This window comes from Heliangelus exortis, chromosome 8 (assembly GCF_036169615.1).
Source record: "Heliangelus exortis chromosome 8, bHelExo1.hap1, whole genome shotgun sequence".
Lineage (NCBI taxonomy): Eukaryota > Metazoa > Chordata > Aves > Apodiformes > Trochilidae > Heliangelus > Heliangelus exortis.
This window is the reverse complement of record NC_092429.1, coordinates 21,133,126-21,156,857: the sequence shown is the minus strand read 5'-3', so window position 1 is coordinate 21,156,857 and position 23,732 is coordinate 21,133,126. Positions and strand designations below refer to the sequence as shown.

The following is a 23,732-nucleotide window of genomic DNA, read 5'->3' as shown; positions in this document are numbered from 1 at the left end:
TGATTAGAGCAGGGGAAGATGTCAGTTTGTGCATCATTCTTTAAGCAAAACGAACTACTGTAATGTGATTAAAAAATTGTATCTGTGTAGAAATATTTCAGAAGTCACACAATTTCAAAATGCAATCATGTAAATTGAATAATGTGGTGATGCTTGTTTATTTTCCTTGAAATGAACTCCTGCTATGGTCCCAAATGTAGCTCCAAGTTTTTTGTGGATCCTAAGTGGAAGATGGAAGTATAGCTACTTATTATTAGCTTTTTTAATTATTATTATTAGCTTTTTGCTAAAAATCAGGTCTACAAAATGGAAAGAAGCAAAAGGACTTACTGAATTGTGATTTTTTTTTCCATTCTCCTGATAACAAGTTGTTGATCAGACTGTTAGCAGACAGATTTTTTTCCTCCCACACACCTTCATTTTAGTTAATGGTTGACCATTTTTGCAGAGGTCTCTGCCAAGAATACAGTTTATATATGCAGCATTAAAGAGAAGTGGTGGAAAAATTGTCTTGGAAAAATTACAGAAGATTTGACAGGTAGTTAAGGACTGGAGGGAACCCTGAAGGCTGCTTCAGGAAGGTTTTCAAGGAGATACAGTGGTGGGGACAGTTATAGAGAACAGGGCTTGGACTGTAAAGATAAATAAAGTCTTCAGTAGTTTTATTTGTCCTGTGGGATGTCTTTAAATCTTCTGTTTCTGTGTAAGTGGAAGAGAAATGGGAACGTTTATCAGATGTGGTTTGGAGTGCTTTAGAAATTTATCTTAATTATGACATCGTAAATATTTTTGGACCCCTTCCCCTTAATTCTTTTGAGTTCTTTTTTTATGGAAGAAAGCCCTGCCAAGACTGCTCTACTTATATACCTATATAATTAGCAGAAGCTTAAACAGTTGATTAGGGCTTATGGTAGCTGTAAGATGGTTTAATAATCAGCCTTTTGAAGATTTTTTATTTAAAATTGAGTCAAGCAGCAGACTTGGAGTCTGTGTTTAAGTCCTATGAAAAATATCAAATGGCCAAGAGAAGACAAGTGAAATATTGAAAGCTGATTCTTAGGTCAGCATTTCAGTCATCTTGCCTGAATATAAGGCTTACAAGCTACATCTAAAATTAGAAGTTTTAATTATGGTGACATATGAAAAATAATGATTTAAGACTGGGAGAATTAAAAGTTCAACTAAAATATCTTCTTTGAGGTGTGTCTGTGTACTTATTAATTGTATTAATTTTGTCCAGTAGTAATTATTTAAAATCATTGTCACTCTGAAGAGTGCACTTAAAAGACTGTGCTGACTTACTCTATGTACCTGAGTTCTGTAATTTGTGTCATAAGTACTTAGCCTGAGAGTAAAAAATACACACCTATGTTCTTTCACTCCATTAATACACAGCCCCAGAAAATGAATGTGTTTTTGTGTAAGGGATAATGTTGTGTTGCTTTTCTTGTGCTAGAGAAGTCCTTAGAGACAAGTTTAGCCTTTGGCAGTAACCGTGCAAAGCTATTGGCTTGCCCTGGTTGTGGAACAGAAGAGAATCCAGGTTATTGTTAATTCTGCAACAACATCGTTCGGAACAGAAATGAATACACTGGAGCAAGCAGAGATGATTTGAGGAGCAGAGAGAATGCCAGACGACTTCTGTTTCCATGCTCAGAACAGAGCTTTCCTTTAACTAGCTTTTTGTAATACTAGTATTAGACCAAGATGCTACCAAAAAAGATAGTGAAACTGATGTTTCTTTTCATGTATGCTCAGTTTGTGGGTATAACTGCCCATCTGCTGTTTACATTGCTGTCCTTACCAACCCACCTGTTTTTAACTCTTAATTTTAATTGCAACTCCTTGTTACTTTATCTGCAGTTATGCTTATTGATCTGAAGCTTTCACAATCTAAGTTTACTTACGGTGGTGTAAATACTAATTTTAGATTTCTTCACTTTTATTTAAATACAAAGTCTCCTTTGACTATGTGTCTTGAGTTTGTGCTGTTAAAATGATTCATGGCACTGTTCAGCCATTTAATCCAATGAGGCTATGAGATGCAGCTGTGGATTACTTTACCTATATTTCCTCAGTGGAGGGTGAAGGTGGCTGGAGATGCAACCTACTTTGAGATTTGAGATGAAGTATTTCTTCTGGCTTTTGCTATGGAAGGCCTATCAGTCACTAAATGTGAGTCCATTCCTCAGCAAAGCTGCATTCCCTTGTTTTTTGTAACTACAAAAGTATAAACCAAAAAGGCTTAAATTAAATGTGGAGTGTCCAGACACCTAAAATGCTCATTTGGTGAAAGCAAGGATAAAATTAGTAAGACTGGATGATGCTTCCTGCAAGAAAGACAAATGCCATTATCTTGAGAATCTAGAAATACTAAAGTGTGGCCTTGTCAGATAGTCTAAAATTATTTTTCAGATTTAAAGCCTCATGAACTCAGGAGGCTTTCTTCTCTTACATTACTGGGGTTTGGAGCCGGTTGTAAGTATTTGGTGACTAGGCTATATTTTCCCTCGAGAAAAAAGATGACTAGGCTATATTTTCCCTAAAGAAAAAAAAAAAAAAGTGTTCCTCCAAGGCTAATTCTAAGTGGGAATGGGCATTTAATGCTGACAAAGATGGTTTGTGTCTTTGTGCTAGAAGCATATGGTATTTCCACATAGTCACCTTTGAACCCTGGTCTCCTGTACTCCCTGTCATTATTCTGGTGTGAAAATGATCCCTGCTCAAAGTATAGACAGTGTTCTGGATTGCTTGAAGATATGCTGGAATCAATTTTGACAGATAGAGGTCATCACAGAGCATGCATTATGCATGTTGTTAGCAAAAAATAACATTTTGAATCTGCATGAATTTCAGAGGGTCATTCAATGTCATTTATAAATACAGAGCTGCCATAAAGAATACAAGTAGTTTGTGTGTTCTTGTCATTTCATGTATAACGAGCATCCTGACTTAATAGGTATTATGTTACTTCTAAAATTAAGTACTCCAATGCATGGCACAGTTTATGAAAGGTTTTATTTCTCTGTAACATGACCAAATAGGTTCTTTGTAAACCCTGACTAGTAAAATGCTTTCAGCTTTTCTCATGACCTACAATTTAGATCATCAATTTGTATTAGTTCTGTGACCCAGAGGTTGGCTATGAAGACTTTCTGTGGAATCTGAGGGTTTTCCTGGTTTTCAAGTGAAGTAATTATCTGCTACTTATTGGTGGAATAACTGTGTGAGTTTGCTTCTTTTATTTCAAGGTTGGAAACTCCTGGGCTGTTTTTGCATCTTTATTAGGAAGCTGCTGCTGAAGTTTTCAGTCACTTGGAAATCTGACATTATTGAAGCCAATGGGATTTTTAACATTAACTCTAATAATGCATGGCTGAAATTCTGACCTTGTCCTTCGTGCTGGATTTTTATCTGCTTTTAAACATGTTAATGAATCATATTTTTGTGCCAAGTGTGTTTCCAGAAGTTTTCTGCAGTTGTCAGTTAATATCATTACTGCAGTTATGTACATTGTAACGGCAGTGTTGCTGTTGCTTATCATATTTCACATATTAGTCATTAATGCATAATGTTTCTATACTGATTTTTTTTTTATAACTAATCCATAATGACACTTAAAACATTTGAGGTTTGTATAACATGCTTATTACAACAAGTACTCAGCCTTCCTAACGAGTGTATGTGTAATAACTCCCTGTGCCAATTAAGAATGAAATTTCAAGATATACATTATCTTGAATATTTTCCTTGTCTGAACTTCAGTAATGCAGTTTCTATACTGCCTCTGAGGAACTGGTCTGTTATGAGAGAAAGCTAAAAGAATTTGGCTTCATAAGCCTAGCAAAATAAAGGTTAAAAGGGATATGTATGCTCTCTATAGCTAGATATGCTCTCTATAACTATATTATGAAAATAAATGCAGACAAGGAAAAAACTATTCGGATTGCCATCTTCAAATGGTTTCAGGTTGGCCGTCAACTAATTACACTGGAAAACAGAAGATTATAAATGCTCAGAGAAGAAAATTCAAAAATGAACAGTAAACCAAGCTAGTTTTAGGATAGGCTTGCTAAACAACTGAAAGAATTTTATGTGCTTTTTCCTGTTGTAAAGATGGATGACACTGGATCCACTACATCCTACTGTACCTTGTCTAGGTCAGGAGGTTAAGGGCTGACTAGATTTTATCCAAATAAAAGTGCACTATCTCAATGCTAAACTGCTAAACTGTTTCTAAGCAACTATTACTAATTATGTGGTGAAAAGAAAACTGAGTATTCCTTTTGGAGCTCTTTGACTCTTTACTTCAGTTACTTAACTTTTATGTACCCCTTTTAATTCTTCCATGCTTGATGTTAGAAGACCTGTGAGAAAAATACTTATCCATGGAAAAATAGCCATTTCAGAATAGTATCTGCTTGTTTCTGATCAACTGAGTCAAAGATTTCACTTAGGTTTCTGTTCCCAGAAAAACTGATTAAAAAAAAAATAATCAAGTAACAGGGGCCGGTCCTTTTGGTCACATTTTCATAAGAGTAAAACACTTTAGTTGCACTTTCATTACTTTATATATTTATATACAGGCTATCTGCACATCTGGTATTGCTGATGCTGGAATGAATATGTATGCTCTGACTCAGTCCTATTTTCGAAGAATGAATTTACTTTCAGTTGTTGTATTTGAGGTACAAAGTACTTTTCAGAATCTGAGTCAAATGCAATGTGTGCTTCAATAATTAGCACCAGAAAATAATTTCCCTTGTTTATACATATGTCTTTGATCCGTAGCTTTGATGCTAGCTCACAGTATCATTATTGAAACAGGTGAATGAAAATGATACAGTAATTAATGAAATCAGTGTTCTTTTGTATTGTTGCAATGTACAGGAGTCCTAGCCTTGTGCCTCTTTTACTCCTGGTTTTAATTTATGTAGGTCTGGTGATAGTATTTACACCTTGTACTAAGCAGGTGTGTTCATAGCAGAGACAACACAGAGCACACAGAACTCCTGTGTAGACCAAACAAAACAGTTGGATAAAAATAGGCAGTAAAATTACAGTAGAAGGGTAAGATATGTTGGTCACCATAGAAGGAGGCAGCTGTAGCATATCAGTGCTGTAGTTCTAGCAGTTTCAGCAGCTGTTGAGGCAAAGAAGTTTTAAGAAGGGGTCTGAAGCAAAATAAAGAACTCTCTTAAGACCCTAACCCAAAAGCATATTGAAATAAATAGGATTTTTTCTACTGATGTCAAAAGATGTTAGAGAAAATCTTTCAGCATTGTATCTGCCAATGGAATTTTATAATCAGAATCGCTGTTGGATTTTATAGAATTAAGCATATTACATTATACACAAGTATTGTAGGCATGTTGTGTTTTAACATGATAATTCTGTTCTTTTGAATAATTCTGCTGGTTGACACAGCATGACTGTTTCCCAGGTTCTTTTGTCCTGGTTTTCTGTGATGCCAATAGTCATAATTACCAGTGAAGCAGAAATATGTCATTTTATATGTATTGATTATTATTAATTTCAGCAGTTCTAGTATCATCATAAAACACCAGGATTTGCACTGCAAAGTGTGTGAGAGGGCTTTTTGGTTATCTTCTGATGATATCATCACAAAGGTGGTGTTAAGTGTATAAGGTTTTGCACACCAATAAATGAAATCTCCTGATATTAGGTTTCCTAACACTAATAATTATTTGTGCATTTGTTTTGACTTCCTATTATGTCTCTAAGATGAGTGCAGGCTTCCAGTTTGTTCATCACGTCTACAGAATTATCATTACATTGTGTTGAGGGAACTTTGTATTACTGTCAGCTTTGAGTAGATACTTGCGTGCAGCATTGCTTTTATTTCCCACACAAGAGATGCAACATTTGTTGATGCTAAATCAGTATTTTAAAGCATGGCAGTCTTCAGTTAAGAAATAAAACAAAGTCTAGTATCTACCTAAGTGGAATAATGACTTACTAATAACTAGGTGCTCATTTGAAGTATAACAAATAATTTCAAGAAATAATGAAAGTTATGGTGTCATTTGGGTTGAGTAACATAAGAGCTGGTATTTACTTAACATTTCATCAGCACTTTGGATTAGTATTTATACTTAAATACAGAGTGTAGTTGTTATTGAAAGTGATCTCTTTCATGTTTCGTATGACTATTTAATTAATACATATTTTTAAAAAATCCTAACCAAAACTTTCTGGTTAACATTATAAATGGGTATGTCCACTTAATTGTAGCAAGTTTTAACATCCATGTGCAGTTAAAACTAGGGAAACTATTCTATTCAGTTTTCTTTAAAGGTAGAGGGCGAGTAATTAATAATAGATCTGTTGCATTAAAATAATGCTTTCTTTGGCAGTGTAAAGACTGTGAAAAAACTTGCTTTTCTAAAAGCTTTGAAGTTTTTCCAAAGTTTTGGGTTTTTTGTGTGTGTGTTCGGTTGTGGTTTTCTTTTTTTTGTAAAATGTCATTATAGTTATAAGAATATGGAGTTATAGTGCCCATCATTTTCTTTTTCTGCTGAAATTTTGCCCCCTACCTCCATTTGATATATGCTTGTGGTGGGAGCTTGAACTGTTGCTATAAGGTGATTTAATTCTTTGTAGAGGCAGAGAGTCTAATCTTTGGGAAAAATATTTGGTGTCTCGAGAAGTGGATTGCTCTCTTGAAAAAATTAATACATTGAAAAAGCACAGATCAGCCATCTAGATGCTGCCAATATTGATGTGAAAGGACTAGTTTTCTTGAGTTCTTGAAAATGAAACCTCAAATTGCTTTGCTATGTGTCTAAAAATATTGTCAAAATCTGATTATTATTTCTTTTTTTAAAAAAGAAAGGAAAACAGAAGAAAAAGTCTGATTAGAAGCCTGGAAGGATTGTCATTGATACTTTCCTAGCTGTGTTCACATCAGCAGTAGGCTTTTTGGTAATGCTTATGTAAAGCTGATGAAATTGTCCATATTGGTGTCTTTTAATGCTAGTTCATTACATTTTTTTTCCTGAGCTACAAAAATAGCCTTAATATTTGAACTTTATGAACAGCCAGGGGCGCACATGGAGAGGAGCCTCAAAATCAACTTTTCCACAAGATGGGAAGACAAAGATTTTGGCATAATTCTATGACATTGCCTTAGTGCATCAGTTGGCTACCTATTTAAGATGCAATGTCTCGGTGACTGATTGATTGCTTTTCTCATCTTCAGATTTTTTTTAAAAAATTGCCATTAACTGAAAGTATACGGTGACTTCTGTTTTTTGTTTCTGCTTTTTTTGTTTGTTTGTTGTTTGTTCAGGCTTACCAAAAATGCAAGTAATTCGAAACTATGATGGAATACCCCAGCCAGCAACACAAGATGGGCCACCACTGCACATCCAGATTGGGGACACTATTGAACTAATTAAAGGAGATGCACATAGCTTGTTTTGGCAGGTATTGTATCATTTAGCAAATGGCTATATTCTTATGGCTATGAAGTCACAGATTTTAAATTTTTAATGATAAATTGCTTTAGTAACTTTTTCCCTTTTTGAACAGCAAAAGACTATCTTCGTGCTTTACCCAAAACAAATGGCTAATACAACAGTTTTTACTTTTAAAATTGGAGTAGTTTCTGTATTGTGTAAAGCTTCATTCTTGGAGCCCAGAGTAAAAGTCATGGTGAATATATCTGCAAGAACATGGCATTGGAACATTGGCAGTCCTTCTAGTTTGGCACATACACAGCAAAGTCCTTGAAATTTTCAGTCACAATGTAGCAGAATTATACTGGCAAGATTCAGTTACAAATACTAGATTAACAGGGCATGGAAATAGATCTGCAAAACAGAATCACACCTAAGCTTCTGTGTGACTTCTGAGCTGAGGACTGCTTTTATGTACATTGGAAAAGAATATTCCCTTGATGGTATATATATATATATAAAAATATATATCTTTAATATCATGTGGTTTGCATCAATACTACTGTTACTGAAATTTCTTTTTAGATGAGAACAAAAAACATATTCAAAATGCTGCCATGCATTCATTTTAAAGATAAATGCATTAAAGCATGTCTCATTTTTCTTATTTTCTTAATTGTTCATACTAGAATTCTACATACTACTGGTACTGTTGGATAAATGGAAATGGAGCTAAAGAGAAGAATTTTCAGCATATTAATAGAACAATTGGGAAGCATCTGTCATTGTCTTTTTTTTCCTGTGTTTATCTTCATGATTTTAATTTTTCTTTGAGGCTATAATAAGTTTAGGAATATAATTATAAAAACTGCCTGGTCTGTTATGGGAGTTGCATGAGTCAGGTCATATTCTTGCTGACCTCAGTTAAGACTGAATCTTCTCCAGTGTCTTCAGGAATGTGTCAGTGAACTTTGTTCCTATACCACTGCATCATCCTGTACAATGTTTAACTGGGGAAAGTAGTTAATAATAGAATTGCTTTATCTATTTAAAAATATGTATGTAATTATAAGACCTCCCTTCTGAACAAACCCAGCACACAAACCAACCCCCACTGTGCTCCACCAAACCTGTTGCATAGTGGACCAAAAATATTTGACATCACTAAGATTATTTTTTTTTTGTAAGTTGCTTGGCAGATTTTGACCTATATTGTTTTACATGTAGGTCTTGGTTTTGCAAGGTCTTTAGTACTAAACCAGAGGAGCACTTAAGCATGCTCTTGATTTGGGACTGGCTAGATGATAATAATCTGACTAATGCAAATAGTACAAGCCAGAATTATCAGCACCTTGATTCTATTATTGTACTCAAACATCTATCAACTCAAACTACTGCAGTTTTTCTCAGATGTGATTTGTACCTAACATGCTGCCGAATTTAGGTAGAATCTCACTGTGTTTAACAAGTGAAACTGGAAACTGTGTGAGGCTTTCTCCCCAGAACCCTTAGTAGTAGACTTAATGGAAATAGGCATCTGCATTAGCATCTTTCAGGAGAGTTTTTTCTTTCTCTCAAGCTGCCTTGTCACAGACATTTTCATAAGTCTTGAAATGAAATCTGCATTTAAAAATGTGTATTAGGAAACCCCACAAAACACAATTTGTATTAAAATCACTAGGTTTTATTCAAGGTGTTTTAGAGTAACTTACAGCTGACCTGCAAAACTAATACTAAAATGGATTCTTAAGTCAACTCTTGGTCAGTTTAGAAATTCAAGTGCTTGTAGTAGATTAATACAGGTAGCTTGAGTATAATTTTTTCATTCTTTACATGAAATAAGCACAAGCTACTTATCAATGTGTAAGCTACAGCTTAAGTGAAATCAAATGCATTTTGAGGTTAAAATTCTGCTAATTTAATGTGTGAATGGTTGTATAGAAACTGAGAGCTGTAAGTTGTCGTGGTTCAAGACGATATATCCATATGAATCCACCTGTTACACAGCCCAGAACACAGGAGAAGTATGGGGTTTTTCCTTCATGAAACAGCAAATATTTTTCTGAGAGGCAAACTGAGTGATCACAGAGGTGAGATGGTATTCTGAATTCCATGCACACTTGCAGAGTGAAATAAGAAAAAGAAGAGGGGCTGAGCAGATGTAGAGGAGAAAAGTTGGTGTTTCAAATGGAAATTTCAGACCCTTTAACCAGAGCACTGATAGTTGTTTCAGCTTTACTAGTGCAGCTTTGAAGTAGTCAGATATTTATTATAGATGTGAATATTTCTCTCCTGAGTTTGGTTTCAGTGAATCGGTAGCTGCTTAACCTAAGGGTAGGGTTTCAGGGGTGCCAAAATGCCTACCATAAGATAGAATGTAATCTAATTTTGCAGATTTGCATTGCAATTAGTCTACATCCTCAGGCAATCGTGTTTCTCAAGTATGCCAAAAGAATAGATATTCCTTGACTGATTCTTTCCCTTTCAAAATCAACTTTTCTTTGATGCAGATTAAACCCATATCAAGTAATAGCTATTCCAGATGTACATTTTAATACTTCAGTAGTTAATGGTCCTGCTATAAACTGCCAAAAGACATTAAGTGTATTGTAAATATACTTAGATATAAAACGGAAACATTGCAGAAGCAGCAGTGTAGAAGTGCCATGGGGTTGTTTTGTGTGTGTGTTGGCTTTCTTTTTTTGTTTGTTTTATTTTGTGTTTTTTTTGTTGTTGGTTGTTTTCTTGGTGTTTTTTTGTTGTTGTTTCTCAACTGGCTTGTAATTTTTCATCTGCCTCCTTCCTCTCTTCACCATGCTTTGCAGTAACAAAACACAAATGGGTGAAGGACATGATAAGATATGTATTTTTAGTGTCCTGGAGTTCTAGTTCTGTGCACGTCCCATGAAGACAAAGAGCACCATAGAAAAGTAGCAGGCAGCAGTTTGGAAATTGAGAGCAAATTTGTCAAATGGCTTCACAAAGTCTCCCTCATTATAACAGGTACAAAAGCCATGAATCAGATTCTAGTCTTGCTGAGACTGTCATTGAATGAAATATACTGGAGGGCTTCATTGACCCTTATGTATATGAATATATATGAACACATACATGTAATATGTATCTTATTTACCATGTAATGATTTAGATATAAAAGTTAGTAGTATAATACACATTTTAAAGCTAGTTCTGTCCAGCCCTTTTGTTTTGCTTTTATAGTGATATGTCATTATATAGCAGTGTTCAAGCAAAACATTCATCAACAGTAATCAATTAGCAAGCAGAAGATATAATTTAGAAAGAGATTCTGGGCAGAAGTGAAGTATGGTGGTAAAATAATTTTTCTGCTGCTAATGAGCTGATGGATAGTTTATAAATTTTTGAAATGATAATTTGACAATAGGTCATGGTTTTGTGTATGAGTGACACCAAGCCTTGGTGGATTTTAAAGTGAGCTGTTTCCTTTAGCAATGTGTATTAAATCAAACCCTGTTCTGTTTAAGGATTTGTTTTTATTTAACAAAGCCATCTTCATTTAGGTGATGTGAAGTTAGTCTCAGGAGACAAGGCCTTTCTTGGGTTGCATCAGTGTTAAATGCATTATATTGCTGAAAATGCAAAGGCAGAGTTTTGAACTGATCACAGTACTTGGGTACATTTTGTGTGATGAATCTGTCCATTGACTTTTCTGCTGCTGCTTTGATTTAGTCTTGGTGTATTGTCCATAGAATGCATGCTTTACTTTTAGTCTCTCCTAACACAAAGAAACAATATATCCATGTCACACAACTGCACAGAAGAGCATCTGCCAAGTGGTGACATCTAAAGAAATTGTAGGATTGTTGCTTGGTCAGAGACTAGTTCTGTTCCTGTCATAGAAGTCCATCCACTGATGATGTTGTTTCTCACCACTTCATGTCAGTGAATGTTCATCATCCTCCAGATGACTGATTTTTAGCTGCAAGTGCCATTAACTTGTCACTTACAAGCTGTGATTCCTATCTCTGTGACAGCAGTATCTAAGCCAGGTACTGTAATGCCAGGTTGACATTATGTTGTCCCATCTGGTCTTCTTGTTCATGCTACCGTTTCTTCAGTGGCTCTAATATGGCTTTATTTTTTTTTTTATTATTGAGATGGTAGAACTCCTCAGTTTGGTATAATTCACTGCACACTGAAGCATTTAAATACCTGCAAATGAAAGCTAGCTTTTATTCTGGATTTTGTAGTTTGGAGATACATTTCTGGAAAAACAGTGAATCCTGTAAATGTCTGGACTGTATTTCTGACTTGCAAGAGGACTCTATGAACATAAGAAACACTGCTGAAATTTGAAATTATGTCCCTTTTTGCACTTTCAGAAAGTAAAACAGAGGTCTGTCCCTGAGCACCTAAAATTTTGATCCTTGGCTGCTTTCTTGTTCTGGACACATGTTGCACGATGTGTCATCTTGTTTATCTTTTACTTTGTATAAATGTTACTCATAAAAATGGTGCAGGGGCGTGCACAAACCTAGTGTTCAATTGTACTCCTTCAAATGCTTTTTCTCATTAATATATTTTTTTCAGTGACTGATCTTACTGACTGTGATATCACTTGCTATTCAGATAAGATTACTGTTGTAAATAAGTACCACTTAGATGGGAGACCATGTCATAGCTCTGCTTGTAGTTAAGTTTGTACTTCAGAGGGGATTCATATTTCATATTTTCATATTTCTGAGGAAACTGAATTTATGGATGTGTCCTGGTTTGGGCCAGGATAAAGGTAATTTTCTGTCTTGTAATTTTGTTTTCAGCTAAGTTTCTTGTAGGTAGCTACACTTGCTGAAATTAACAGCAAGTTTCTCAGACAGTGTCTGCTTCTGGGACTGATAATGCTCGATGTTTATAGTTGCTGCTAGAGACTGGTGTGCAGAGCCAAGGACACTGCTCAGCTCTGAGGAACGTCTTGTGCTCTGGAAGGAGAAAAGGAGTAAAAAGGTCACACCTGCAGCCCTCCTTTAGGGAGGAAGCGGACATGATAAATGACCAAAATTGACCAGAGTATTCCATCCCATAAACATCATACTTGGTATAAATTTGAGGCATCACGAGGGTCAAAACCCTTCTGCCCTCTTCCTTCTTCCTTCCACCTTAGTCTGTTCCTGTTTGCTTTGGCTATCCTGGTAGGATTCTGTCTGTTAGTCTGCCTGTGGTCCTGACCCATACCAGCCTGAGTCTGTATGCCCCTGCCTCCAGCTCCCGACTGCTGCTGACTCCAGGAGCCCAGCCTGGACTTTCCCAGGGCTGCCCTGCAGCCTCAGTGGTGATGTGAGAGTTACTGGGGGGAAGGAGGGAGGAATGTGATATAATTTTTCTGTGTATTTGTATATATTTAGTAATTTTTCCTTTTTATCACTACTGTTTCATTAAAGCTGTGTAGTTTAGTTTCCAAGCCATAACTCTCTCTCCCTTATTCTCTCTCCTTTCCTTATTAGGGAGGGGAGGGGCATTAATAGAGAGCGTCTGTCATTCAGTTACTGCTGGCCCAGTGTTAAACTGTGATGGGATGCAAAGGGTGATCTGTATTCGAGCAGGCAGTGGTAAAGAGGGCAAGGTGGCTTTGCTGAACACAGGTTCAGATCTCTAAGACTGTCACTTGTTTATGCATAATTCTTTTCTAATACAGATATTCAGCACAATATAGCTTAAATACTGCTTAACTGCTTTTTTCTCTCCACTGCTTCCTCACTTTTGTGTGTATTTGGTAAAGATGGCAGTTACTGCATGATAAATTATAAAATTGTCTCCCTAGGAAAATGATGCACTCATTTATTGTGCTTAGGGTATCACAACCAAACAATATTTTCATTTTTTCATAAGCACTCATTAATTTTCCTTTTACATTTAGCTCCACCTTGTTTGAAATAATTGTATTCTGTTTCATGTAGTGGTATTAAGGTTCAGTTACATATTTAGTGCTACAGAATTCCAAGAAAGTTCCGTGTCAGTTCCTGAAGTATTTTTAACTCCTTTAATAGTTTTTTATATCTCAAGTATGCCATCTAAAACAACAATAACAACAAAAAAGGAATTTTCAAGATCACAATTGCTTGTAAATTACTTTCTTACTCTTATTAGTGTACACTGTGTTGTGAATGTATCATAGAGAGATGGTTAATCTTTAATTCTATTAGTATTTTTGTGCCCACCTGATTTCCAATGATTTGTCACAGAAACCCTTAGCTGTAGAGCTTTGTATCTGAACTGGCGGATGGATTATTAGCTGTAGTTCCAATTGGAGTTAGTGTAACTTCTCAGGTTCTACAACTGCCACTGCATTACTATTAATTATTACTTAATTATAGAAATTAAAAATACACCCCACAAATGCAACAACAAAAATTACACAACAGTTGAGTGACACTTAAGCGGAACAGCATTTTATTTTAAACATACTCTTATTGACTAAAATCCTTATGCTTGTATCATTATTTACTATTAATCCTCATTATGACTCAAAAATGGACAATTCTGGATTTTTTTCTAGGGCAGAAATCTAACAACAGGAGAGCTTGGGTTCTTTCCAAGTGATGCAGTAAAACCCAGCCCATGTGTAAGTACATTTCTTTAATTTTGTTTGGCACCTAACAGAAAAACTGCCTAGTACATACCATTGTTTTTTTAATCATACATTACGAAAATAAAGTTGCTTGTAGTTCTTTTGCGTTTTTATGGAGTGTTCAGTATTACTTAAAATACAGCACTCTAAAAACTTTTGGTTATCAGACATAAATAGGACCTGTCAAGAAAACTTGCTTGAGAAGCAGATTTAACTTCTGGGAGTATTAATAATTTGAACTGCCCAAAGGGCTTCCAGAGTAGAGAACAAACACCTTTTATCTGAAAGTGCACTGTAAAGTGAGAATGCTGTAGTTCTAATCTGTTCCCCAGTCACTTTGGATTAGAGAGAGGGATTATACCGTAAGTAGTGAGTTTAAAAATATATAAGAGAAAAATTAAAATAAAACTTTGACTTCAGACTGCTCGATAATTTTCTCCTATCTGTAGTTTATTACCTGCCTTCGTTTTATACAGTTATGTTCTCAATCTAGAAGAGCTCAGGGTAACGATGAGTACATAATATAGAATATTTTTTCTTAAGAGTTTTGCATACAGTTGTGATGATGTATTAAGATACTGCATGCTTGCTTCTCTAGAACATCAGTGTGTATCCTTATGCTGATTCATTGATGTAAACCCATAAAACTGGTGATCAAATAAAATCATATTCCTTTGCTTTAAGACAACTTGAACTTTTTTGAACTTGATTTGCAGCAGTTTGATTTACTAATAGAATCAATCAAGATATGCTGCTGGTTTATAAGTAGGTGGAGTCAGCTGTTGGTGGCTGTGTTTTAATATGGCTTTAAGGCTTATATTGTACCTTAGCTTCTAAAACAAATATACATGTGATCTTAGACTGTAAATACATTAGTGTATCTTGAGGCATCTTTAGTACCCTCTAATTTCAGTATTTTATTTGAAAAAGGTTGCACAGAATATGTGTAGGTACAAGGTATGTTTGTTGTGATACCAGATCTGGAATAAAGATAAAAATTACATTAATTTAGCTGGGCTTGTTCCACCCCTTGCTTTATTGTAAAAGTTGTGGCTTTGTGTTGTCAGTTCCCTGACCCCATAGCAGTACCTGCTATGTATTGGCATTAGGTTCTTGGGGTTTTATGAACAACCACTGAACTGTAGAGCAGGGGAAGTGGGATATGCAAAGTTAAGAAAAACAGTACTAGGGTGGTGTAACAACTGTTTTCCTAGTGATAATTTAGCTTTCTGCTAAATTTAAAATACAGTATTTTAAAGGAGTATTAAAAATTATACAGTTTAACAGAATGAATAAATACTATTAATGAAATGTTACCAACTGGTCATGATCAGAAAAAACAGATAAATTGATGCTTCAACACTGTTAACCTTGGAAGGATGAAATATAAATGTCTTATTATGATAAATGGTGTAGTTAAAGCTACTGAAGCATCAGTCAAGTTTTAAATGTGCTATAATTCTTATTAAGTTATGAAGTCTAACAGTCTTTACAACCAGCTGGTACCAAAATGCTCAGGAACAGCATAAAATACATACATCGAAAGACTTCAGGGATTAATATTGAATGAAAAACTGCTGAACTCCAGAATAGCTATATTCCAGACTTTCCACTGGTGTACCTTTAAACAATTTTTTTTTTTCAATCAGTAGTATATGTCAGGAGACGTTTTCTGCACCAGATGAGTAATATCTAGTTGTTCTTAGTTTTCCTCCAGTTTTTGTATTTTTACAGAAGTACTGGGTACATAGCACAGTGTGAGCCAAGAGCTCCTTTATTAACGATTGATTTGACTCTGTTGATGTCCATTCAAAATAAAGGGAAAGGACTAGTCATCATCAAGGGACTAGTTTAATTACTATGGAAGATGGATTTAAGCTGTCTTTGATTTTTTTTAATCTTTCCCAACACTTGACAAATTAAGAATATTTTATTTGAACTGTTCTTTATTCTTTGTCCTGCTGCTGATAGAATGCATGTTTTTTAACTTGTCCTGTGGTGGATAATACAAATCATTAAAGGTTTATTTTTTCTGTAGATTAAGTGTACTCTTGAAATATCTTGCAGCATGTAAAGACTGTAAATGCCTAGTTGGCCTTGAAATGTTTCATTTGGTCATTTCACTAAAACCCAACAGTCACGGCAGCAAGGAATTTAAATAATTCTGTACTTTTTTCAGAATGTGTTTCAGAATTATATGAAATATTTGTCCTTTATTATAACTTCCTTTAAAAGAAAATAGATGTGCAGACTAACCAGATAATCTGTTTCCTTTAGCTTGTTTCATCTGGATATTGACAATTAGATCAATGCTGTCTAAATTGTGTTGATAAGAAAAGAATTTTGATCCTCATTCTCTTGTATCTTTTCATGTCCTAGGTTCCTAAACCAGTAGACTACTCTTCACAACTGTGGTGAGTTCCTGCCTGGTCTCACAAGAATCTCTTTGAAGGAAGCAGTCGTAGAAAGACAGCTGTGTTTGTCACAATTTAATTTATATTGGTTTAGTCTTTCTAGGCTTCTAGAAAAGGCATTGTATAATGCTTTGGGAAAGCAACATCATACATTGTCTAAAAGCATTTCTGAAGTAGTAAAGTGCTTAATGGTATTGACTTTGTCTTTGCAAGTCTGTAGCTGTGCATAGCTGCTAGACTTAACTTTGTAACTATGAAAAAATCATGGACAACTTTATTGTTTGCTGTTACAGGTTTGCGGGAGCAATGGAAAGATTGCAAGCAGAGAGTGAACTTATTAACAGAGTAAATAGTACTTACCTGGTACGGCACAGGACCAAAGAGTCAGGAGAATATGCAATTAGTATTAAGTAAGTGGAATAAGATCTCTTACAGAAAGTTCTTTTCTTATTTATGTTTGGATAATACTTGAAATAAATAAAAATGAAAACCTCTTTAAATGTATATAATTGTACACAGCCTTTTAGAGGGTCCATATAGAAAAATGAAGCTCTGACAAAAATATCTGGGATTTATAGTAGGATGGTAACAATGTTTTTGTAATTCTGGTGTAGCAACTGGATCTACAAAAATAATGGCCTAGTATATTGGGTAACAGTTAGCAAGTGTGTGGAGTTTAATGTGATCTGTCTCTGAAGTGAAGAAGAATATTCCAGTGGCCTCGGTGAGAATTTGTTGAAGCCCTTTGCATTTCAGATGCAAATGTGGGTTCTTAAATCATGTGTATGCAAATTATTGTGTAAGGGTCCAGTATGCTTTCATGTTGTTTATCAACGTGTTATATGTTGAATCCTTGCAAGAATATTTTTTAATGGATTAGTACCTGCTATAGCAGAAGTTCTACCTGAAAGCCAATGTGGTTTCAGAGCCAATAGGAGTACCACAGACATGGTATTTGCTCTCAGACAACTGCAAGTGTAGGGAACAGAACAAAGGTTCTGTTGAGGTCATTCATTGACCTCACTAAAGCTTTTGACACTGTGAGTAGAAGGGGCCTGTGGCAAATCTTGGAATGATTAGGATGCCCCCCCAAGTTCCTCAAAATGGTCATCCTGCTACATGAGGGTCAGCAGGGCCAAGTCAGATATGGCGATGCACTCTCTGAAAACTTCCCAATAACCAATGATGTGAAACAAGGCTGCCTTCTCACACCCATTCTATTCACAATCTTCTCAACATGATGGTCCAAAGGGCCACGGCAGACCTCAATGAAGAAAATGGGATTTACATCTGATACGGTACCAATGGGAGCCTTATTCAACCTAAGGAGACTGAAGGCCCACACCAAGACCTTAAATCACCATGTCCCGGAGTCGCTTTTTGCTGGCAATGTCACCCTTGTTGCTCACACAGAAGCAGCTCTGCAGCACATAACATCCTGCTTTGCAGAGGCTGCAGAGTATTTGGGCTGGAAGTCAAATTGAAGAAGACAGAAGTCCTCTACCAGCCAGCACCACAGGAAAACTTCCATCATTCCCACATTACCATAGGTGAATCAGAGCTTAAGGCAGTCCAGCAGTTCAGCCTAAGATTGTGCTCTGTGGTGAACTTGGCACTGGCTTCTGTAACAGTGGAGCCCTAAAGAGGAGATACAAGGACTCCCTGAGGCAATCCCTGAGCTTTGGACATATTGACTGCCGTCAGTGGTCCCCTCTGGCCTCCAGTCAGGAGACATGGAGACACCATCCATAACGCTGCTGCCTTTGAGAACACACATAGGATCAGTCTGGAGGAGAAAAGACAGCACAGAAAGAGCTGTGCCTTGGCTGTCCCCTCACAGGACACTTTCTGCTGTGCCTTTTGCAGCTGCACTGCCTGTGCCCCATTGGCCTTTTCAGCCATCAGTGCTTGCAGCAAGCCTGGGGACAGCCCTTCTGAAACCTGCATTTGCGAAGCCAAGCCATGTATATGTATATATATATATATATATATATATATATATATATGTTGATATACAAAGATATATATATATATATATATGTGTGTTGAATAGAAAAGTAAGAAGCATATGGGAATTCCTGGTTAGAATGAACAATTGTGCCTTTTTTTCTGAATACACATTACTACTTCAGCTGTGCTTCAGTAAATACATTTGGTTGATTAGACGTCAACTTTGTTTTGGTACTTCTGTGTTTCTTAAGAATCTGTGTGGTATTATTGGGGCATGGCCTCAGGTAATTATTGATTGCATCTGATTAAAAACAAATTTGTATACATAAGTTATTCATTGCTTACAGGTACAACAATGAAGTGAAACACATAAAGATTTTAACAAGAGATGGCTTCTTTCACATTGCAGAAAACAGAAAATTTAAAAATTTAATGGTAAGCATTGATTATGTTTTTAACAATGTGAATTTCTGAATGTAACTGTTGCTTTTAGTGAGAGATACTTTGGCTTGTGAAATTCTCAAAGGCTGTGAGACTGAGAGATTTTAATTCTGTCCATACTTGCTAATAGGATAATTTTTTTATATTTATGTGTATGCTCTAGGTGATGTTCTTATGTAGTTAAAATCACATATTTAAATTTAGGACTGAACTGTGTCTCTTGCAGTGATGTCTAAGAGAGGAGGAATTTGAAATGCATGCATCAGCCCACTTTGGAGTTAGGCTGAATCTTAAAGGACAACTTGATGTATTTTGAAATCTTATTTTACATAGAAATGATCCTTAAAGGTAGCTAGGTAGAGGTTCTGTTCCAGCCCATCATGTGTACAAGTGTACAACTGAACATAATGATGCCTATGGATGTGTAAGGTCAGAGGGAGAAGGATCTAAGGTGTAACTGTGTCAGAGAGCACAGAAAAGCTCAGGAGAGTCTGGTCGTCTTGGTCCTGGTGCAAGTAGAGAATTAGACTGTCTAAACTACTAATAGCTCAGAAATCCTTCTTGTAATAGTAGTAATCTGGAGTCAATACACAGCAGTCTAAATTAAAGCAAATGTATGACTACTTCAAACATGTGCCAGCAAACCACTAAACATCAAACTGTGGTACTAACACGCAAAACATAGGCACTTTTTTTAACTTGGTTTCCAAACGTAGGCATAGCTCATTCTCAGAGCTAAGAGTTTGGTGTTATAACTGCCCAAATCAGCGAGTTTTCAATATTATGTCAGAGCCTTGTACTGGGGAAAAATCCTCTTTTGAACTTTAATTTGAAAGAATTTCTTGATATCTCATTTTGCTCAGACAAGACTCATAAATATAATGTGGATCAATTAACTTAGTGCATTGCTAAAATTTTACTGCTTAAGCGTTTTCTGTTGCATTGTTAAAGGAAGCTGATTCGCTGTATTATATTTAGCACAATCAATTCAATTAAAATTTATGCTGCAGCCTTCTGCATGCATATCTAAGTAATGTAAAATGATAAATAAAAACAATGCACAGCAAGAGTAGGGACAGAAGTTTAATACCAGGGAGCATTAGATTCCATTTTAATTTAAGCAGTGATTTAAGCAAGAGCATCCTACAAGTAATGAAAAATCAAGCAGAAACCTATGCTTTGCCAGACTCTATTTGAAATAAGTGCTCATTGGAATGGGAAGGAGATAAATTTCTGATGAAGAATGCACCAAGCTGTTTCCTCACTCTGGTGTCTTCATTTGACACTTAAAAACCAGTGAAGTGTTCAATGTTAGGGCTGTGGATCATTCTACAAGTGATAGCAACAGAACTTACGATATTTCTCAAATTCACGAAGGATGTGGCAACTTAATCTGCAAATACTACAAATGATTCATTGGGAACTGATGAGTTCATGTGAGCTCTCTCAGGATCTGGAGGAAGCATGTGAGCTGGAGTTGCAGGCTATCAGATATCTTCTTATGGCAATGATGCAGTTTAATGCACTAATACAAGTTTCCAAATAGAGATTAATGATTGGAGGTATAGGTACTGGACATAAACTTGGATAAAAAAGAATCAAAATATGCGTTGTACCAAAGAACTGAGAGGACAAAAATTTCTAGTGTGAAGACCTCATTGCTCCCAATTTAGCTTTGGTAACATTCAGTTAGGAACAAGTCATTTCATAACTCAGTCTCAGGTTATTCTGAAGCCTGCCCTTGAGAGTAGCCTCCCCCTGGGGAGATGCGAGAGAAAAAGTTATGGTGCCTGGAAGAAAAGGGGAACAAAAGTAGTCTGAGTAGAACTGGGAACAAAAGAGAGACAAAGCCAGCAGCCATGGAAACCTAAAGTAGTGATCTGCAGAGACACAGTGTTCTGTACTGCTTTAGAGGCAACAAAAGTAGAACAGCTCATGTACATAGTTTTCATACTACATTTGAAGAACTTCCACAAGAATGAATAAAAAGAGCTGAGTGTGTAAATCAGGCCAGGGTGCAGTGAAAGGTCAGCTCTGTTGGTGCTGAGAATCATGGTAATGTGACAGACCTGAGCAGCCCCATCCATGCTGGCAGGGGCTACTTACCTTACTTTTCTGTTTGTAAGTTTACTATTGTGATTTGTTCAATGACTGTTCTAGAGGCCAGTTGTTTGTTTACTGTTTTCACAGGAGAATGACAATAAAGCTAATCTTTTAAAAGCAACCACATCTTTGTGACCCAAAGATTTTCATTGCTGACATAGCAGCTTGCATTCTGTCCTGATACCAGACAGCAAATCCCAAACCATTTTTAGTCTTTTGGTCTTTCTGCTTACTTGGAGTGCCTGGCAGGTCTGTGATTATGAACTGTTAGAAGCAAGTGTAGATTTTAGTGTTGGACTCTGCCCTAGAGGTTGTTTCTGTGACATGTAGCAGCTTACACTGTGGGGAGTGAAGTACTACTAGTTTAGTTCAGAAGATAATCCTCAGACTATCAAGAATTTACTAAATAATGTGAGCAATTTTCTTTGCCTGGAGTTAATATATCACTGGACTGATATATGGTCTTGTAGGGTAATAATTTTATTTATTTTTTTATTAGAAAGAAATGTTGAACATAATACATTTTGACCTAAGCTTGGCTTGTCCAACTTTGATTTTGGAAATCTAAATATAAGTAGGCTTGAATGGCTGACTCACTAGTAGGAGTGAAGGGTTTGCAATAAATGCATTGCTTTGTTCTTCTTTTCCAAAAAGTGAAGTCCCACAACTGAAGTATAATTAATCAAATGAAATATGTTTGCTTTGAATTATCTGGTTACTTTTAATCTTATTCTAGGATTTGTGTACCAACTGTGTAATGTTGACATTATTAGAGCTAATTCTAACTAAGAGACAATGGCTGGGGTTGAAGATTACAAAGCAATAGTACAAGCTGTCAGTATTTTGATGGGTGTTGACTTTTTTAGAATAGAAACTAAAGTGGTTTACCTCCTTAGTTCCTTAAACTGTTTGAGCCAGTTGTTTTTTTTTGTTTTTTTTTAATATTTTCATATACCTCTGTGGATGTGCCTATGTATAAAATCTGTGCATATATGTAAAAATTGTATAAACTTTTGTATGTTTACATATGTGCACACATACACTCAGAGAGTTGGATTGGCCCTTAGGATAATGTGAAATGTTAGATTTTTCAGTCACTGTGCACTATTTGAATCCCCCTGCACAAAAAACCCCACAGAAATTTTAATAGCAGAGAGAGCACTGAAAATGTTACATGGTTTGTGTATCTTCTCATTAAGTGTTTTTGACTTGTATGCAAGCCTCCTGCTTTATTTTGGAACTGTGTACTTACAAATGAATGCATGGATAAATATCACTTATCATTTCAAAAGAAATTTGAAAAAAACAAGTTATATACTGTTATATACTTTACAAGTAGCTGATCTTGCCTTCTGCCTGACTTCAGAAAAGCAAATACGTGCTCAGCCTGGCTCAAGGGAGAGCAGTTGACTCTGTCACAGTAAGTGTTGACTGACGATAAGATTCGATGTTAAGATAACCAAAACCCAAACAAACAACAAACCCCCCAAACCATTTAAGTGGCAGTATAAAAGCAGTCAGTATTTAGGATACCAGATTTTTTAAAAATAAAAGTGTACCATTTGATGTTGTATTTTAAAAAAATGTTATTTGCCTGGTAAGACCATGATTGACTGTGTATTAGAATGCTGAAAATTACGTGATTTTAGTTTCAATGGCATAGTATTATTTTTTTCTCAAAGGAACTTGTTGAGTATTATAAGCACCACTCTCTCAAAGAAGGCTTTCGAAGTTTGGATACTACTCTTCAATTTCCATACAAAGAAACGGAAAGCTTGGTGGGACAAAGGAGTAACAGATTAGCTGGCAACTGTGAGTACTGTAAATTTTTGTGTGTCATTTTCTGTCATATAATTATTAAAAGGATAAGGTGCTTTAAACATCTTCATTTTCCATTTTTGACATGTAACCAATTAATATGGTAATGCTTTTAGCTAAGATTTTTTTTTTTTTTAAACTAAGAAGATTCAGATCTGCCAGGAGGTTTACAAACATGTCTAGCAATTTTTTCTTGCTGCCAAATTTAAAATCTCCCTGATACTCAAAAATCTATTAAACATGTTGGTGAGAGATTAAACTGCATCCTGCCTATTTTTTCCAGACATTAGCATAGATGCAGCTACATGTGCTGCTAATATCTTTGACAATTTCTTATCCATGGAAAGGGATTTAAATAAATCAATCTTGTAGTATAGCCATATGGAGTAGTGTTGAGTAACACCACATATGTTTTTTGAAAAAATTATTAGATTTACTGCATCATAGTTATTTTTATGCCTGCCTTTTAGCCTAATACTTATTACAGACCTCTAAGCCTCTGAAAGTTAGTGAACTGCTCTACAATGTAAATAGCAGTTAAAGTTTTGAAATTTAGAAATAAATTGGGAAGATTTACAGTGCATGGGATATCTTTTGTTTAACCTATTACAACTTAAGTGGAAGTTGGCATGTTTTTTTCAGACACTTACAAGTTCAAAGCTAATGATGAAAGCTACCACATGGCTGGTGTCTGCGAAGTATATGACATTTCTGTTAAAGAGCAAATATTAGATTTTCAGTTCTGCAGACAATGGCTGTATCTTTGTAGTGCAACAGTTAATAAGAGGAAAATAAAAATTAATGCAAGTTTTAACAATGTGAAGACTGCTGTGAAAGACCATAGAGTCCAGCTTAGTCTTTGTGATGATAAAGCTGGCTGTGTCACTTTCATTGGTTGTGTTTGTGAGCTTTGGTTTACTTGCTCGCCTCTGTCTGTTCCAGAACACTTCTATAACTTTGATTTTCTTCCTCTCCTAATTA

At 35.7% G+C, this 23,732-nt stretch overlaps 1 protein-coding gene across 3 annotated transcripts in view; it reads left to right on the top strand.

Annotated features, from left to right (window-relative positions):
* The window catches only part of VAV3 (vav guanine nucleotide exchange factor 3), a 158,572-nt gene that overhangs the window by 122,907 nt on the left and 11,933 nt on the right, over window positions 1-23,732 (top strand). For all 3 annotated transcript variants that reach the window (XM_071750979.1, XM_071750978.1, XM_071750977.1), the window contains 6 exons: window positions 7,313-7,449; window positions 13,954-14,019; window positions 16,405-16,439; window positions 16,733-16,849; window positions 18,737-18,824; window positions 22,616-22,745. In XM_071750979.1, the coding sequence (XP_071607080.1) occupies window positions 7,313-7,449; window positions 13,954-14,019; window positions 16,405-16,439; window positions 16,733-16,849; window positions 18,737-18,824; window positions 22,616-22,745 (573 nt within the window). The remainder of the gene's footprint in view (window positions 1-7,312; window positions 7,450-13,953; window positions 14,020-16,404; window positions 16,440-16,732; window positions 16,850-18,736; window positions 18,825-22,615; window positions 22,746-23,732) is intronic.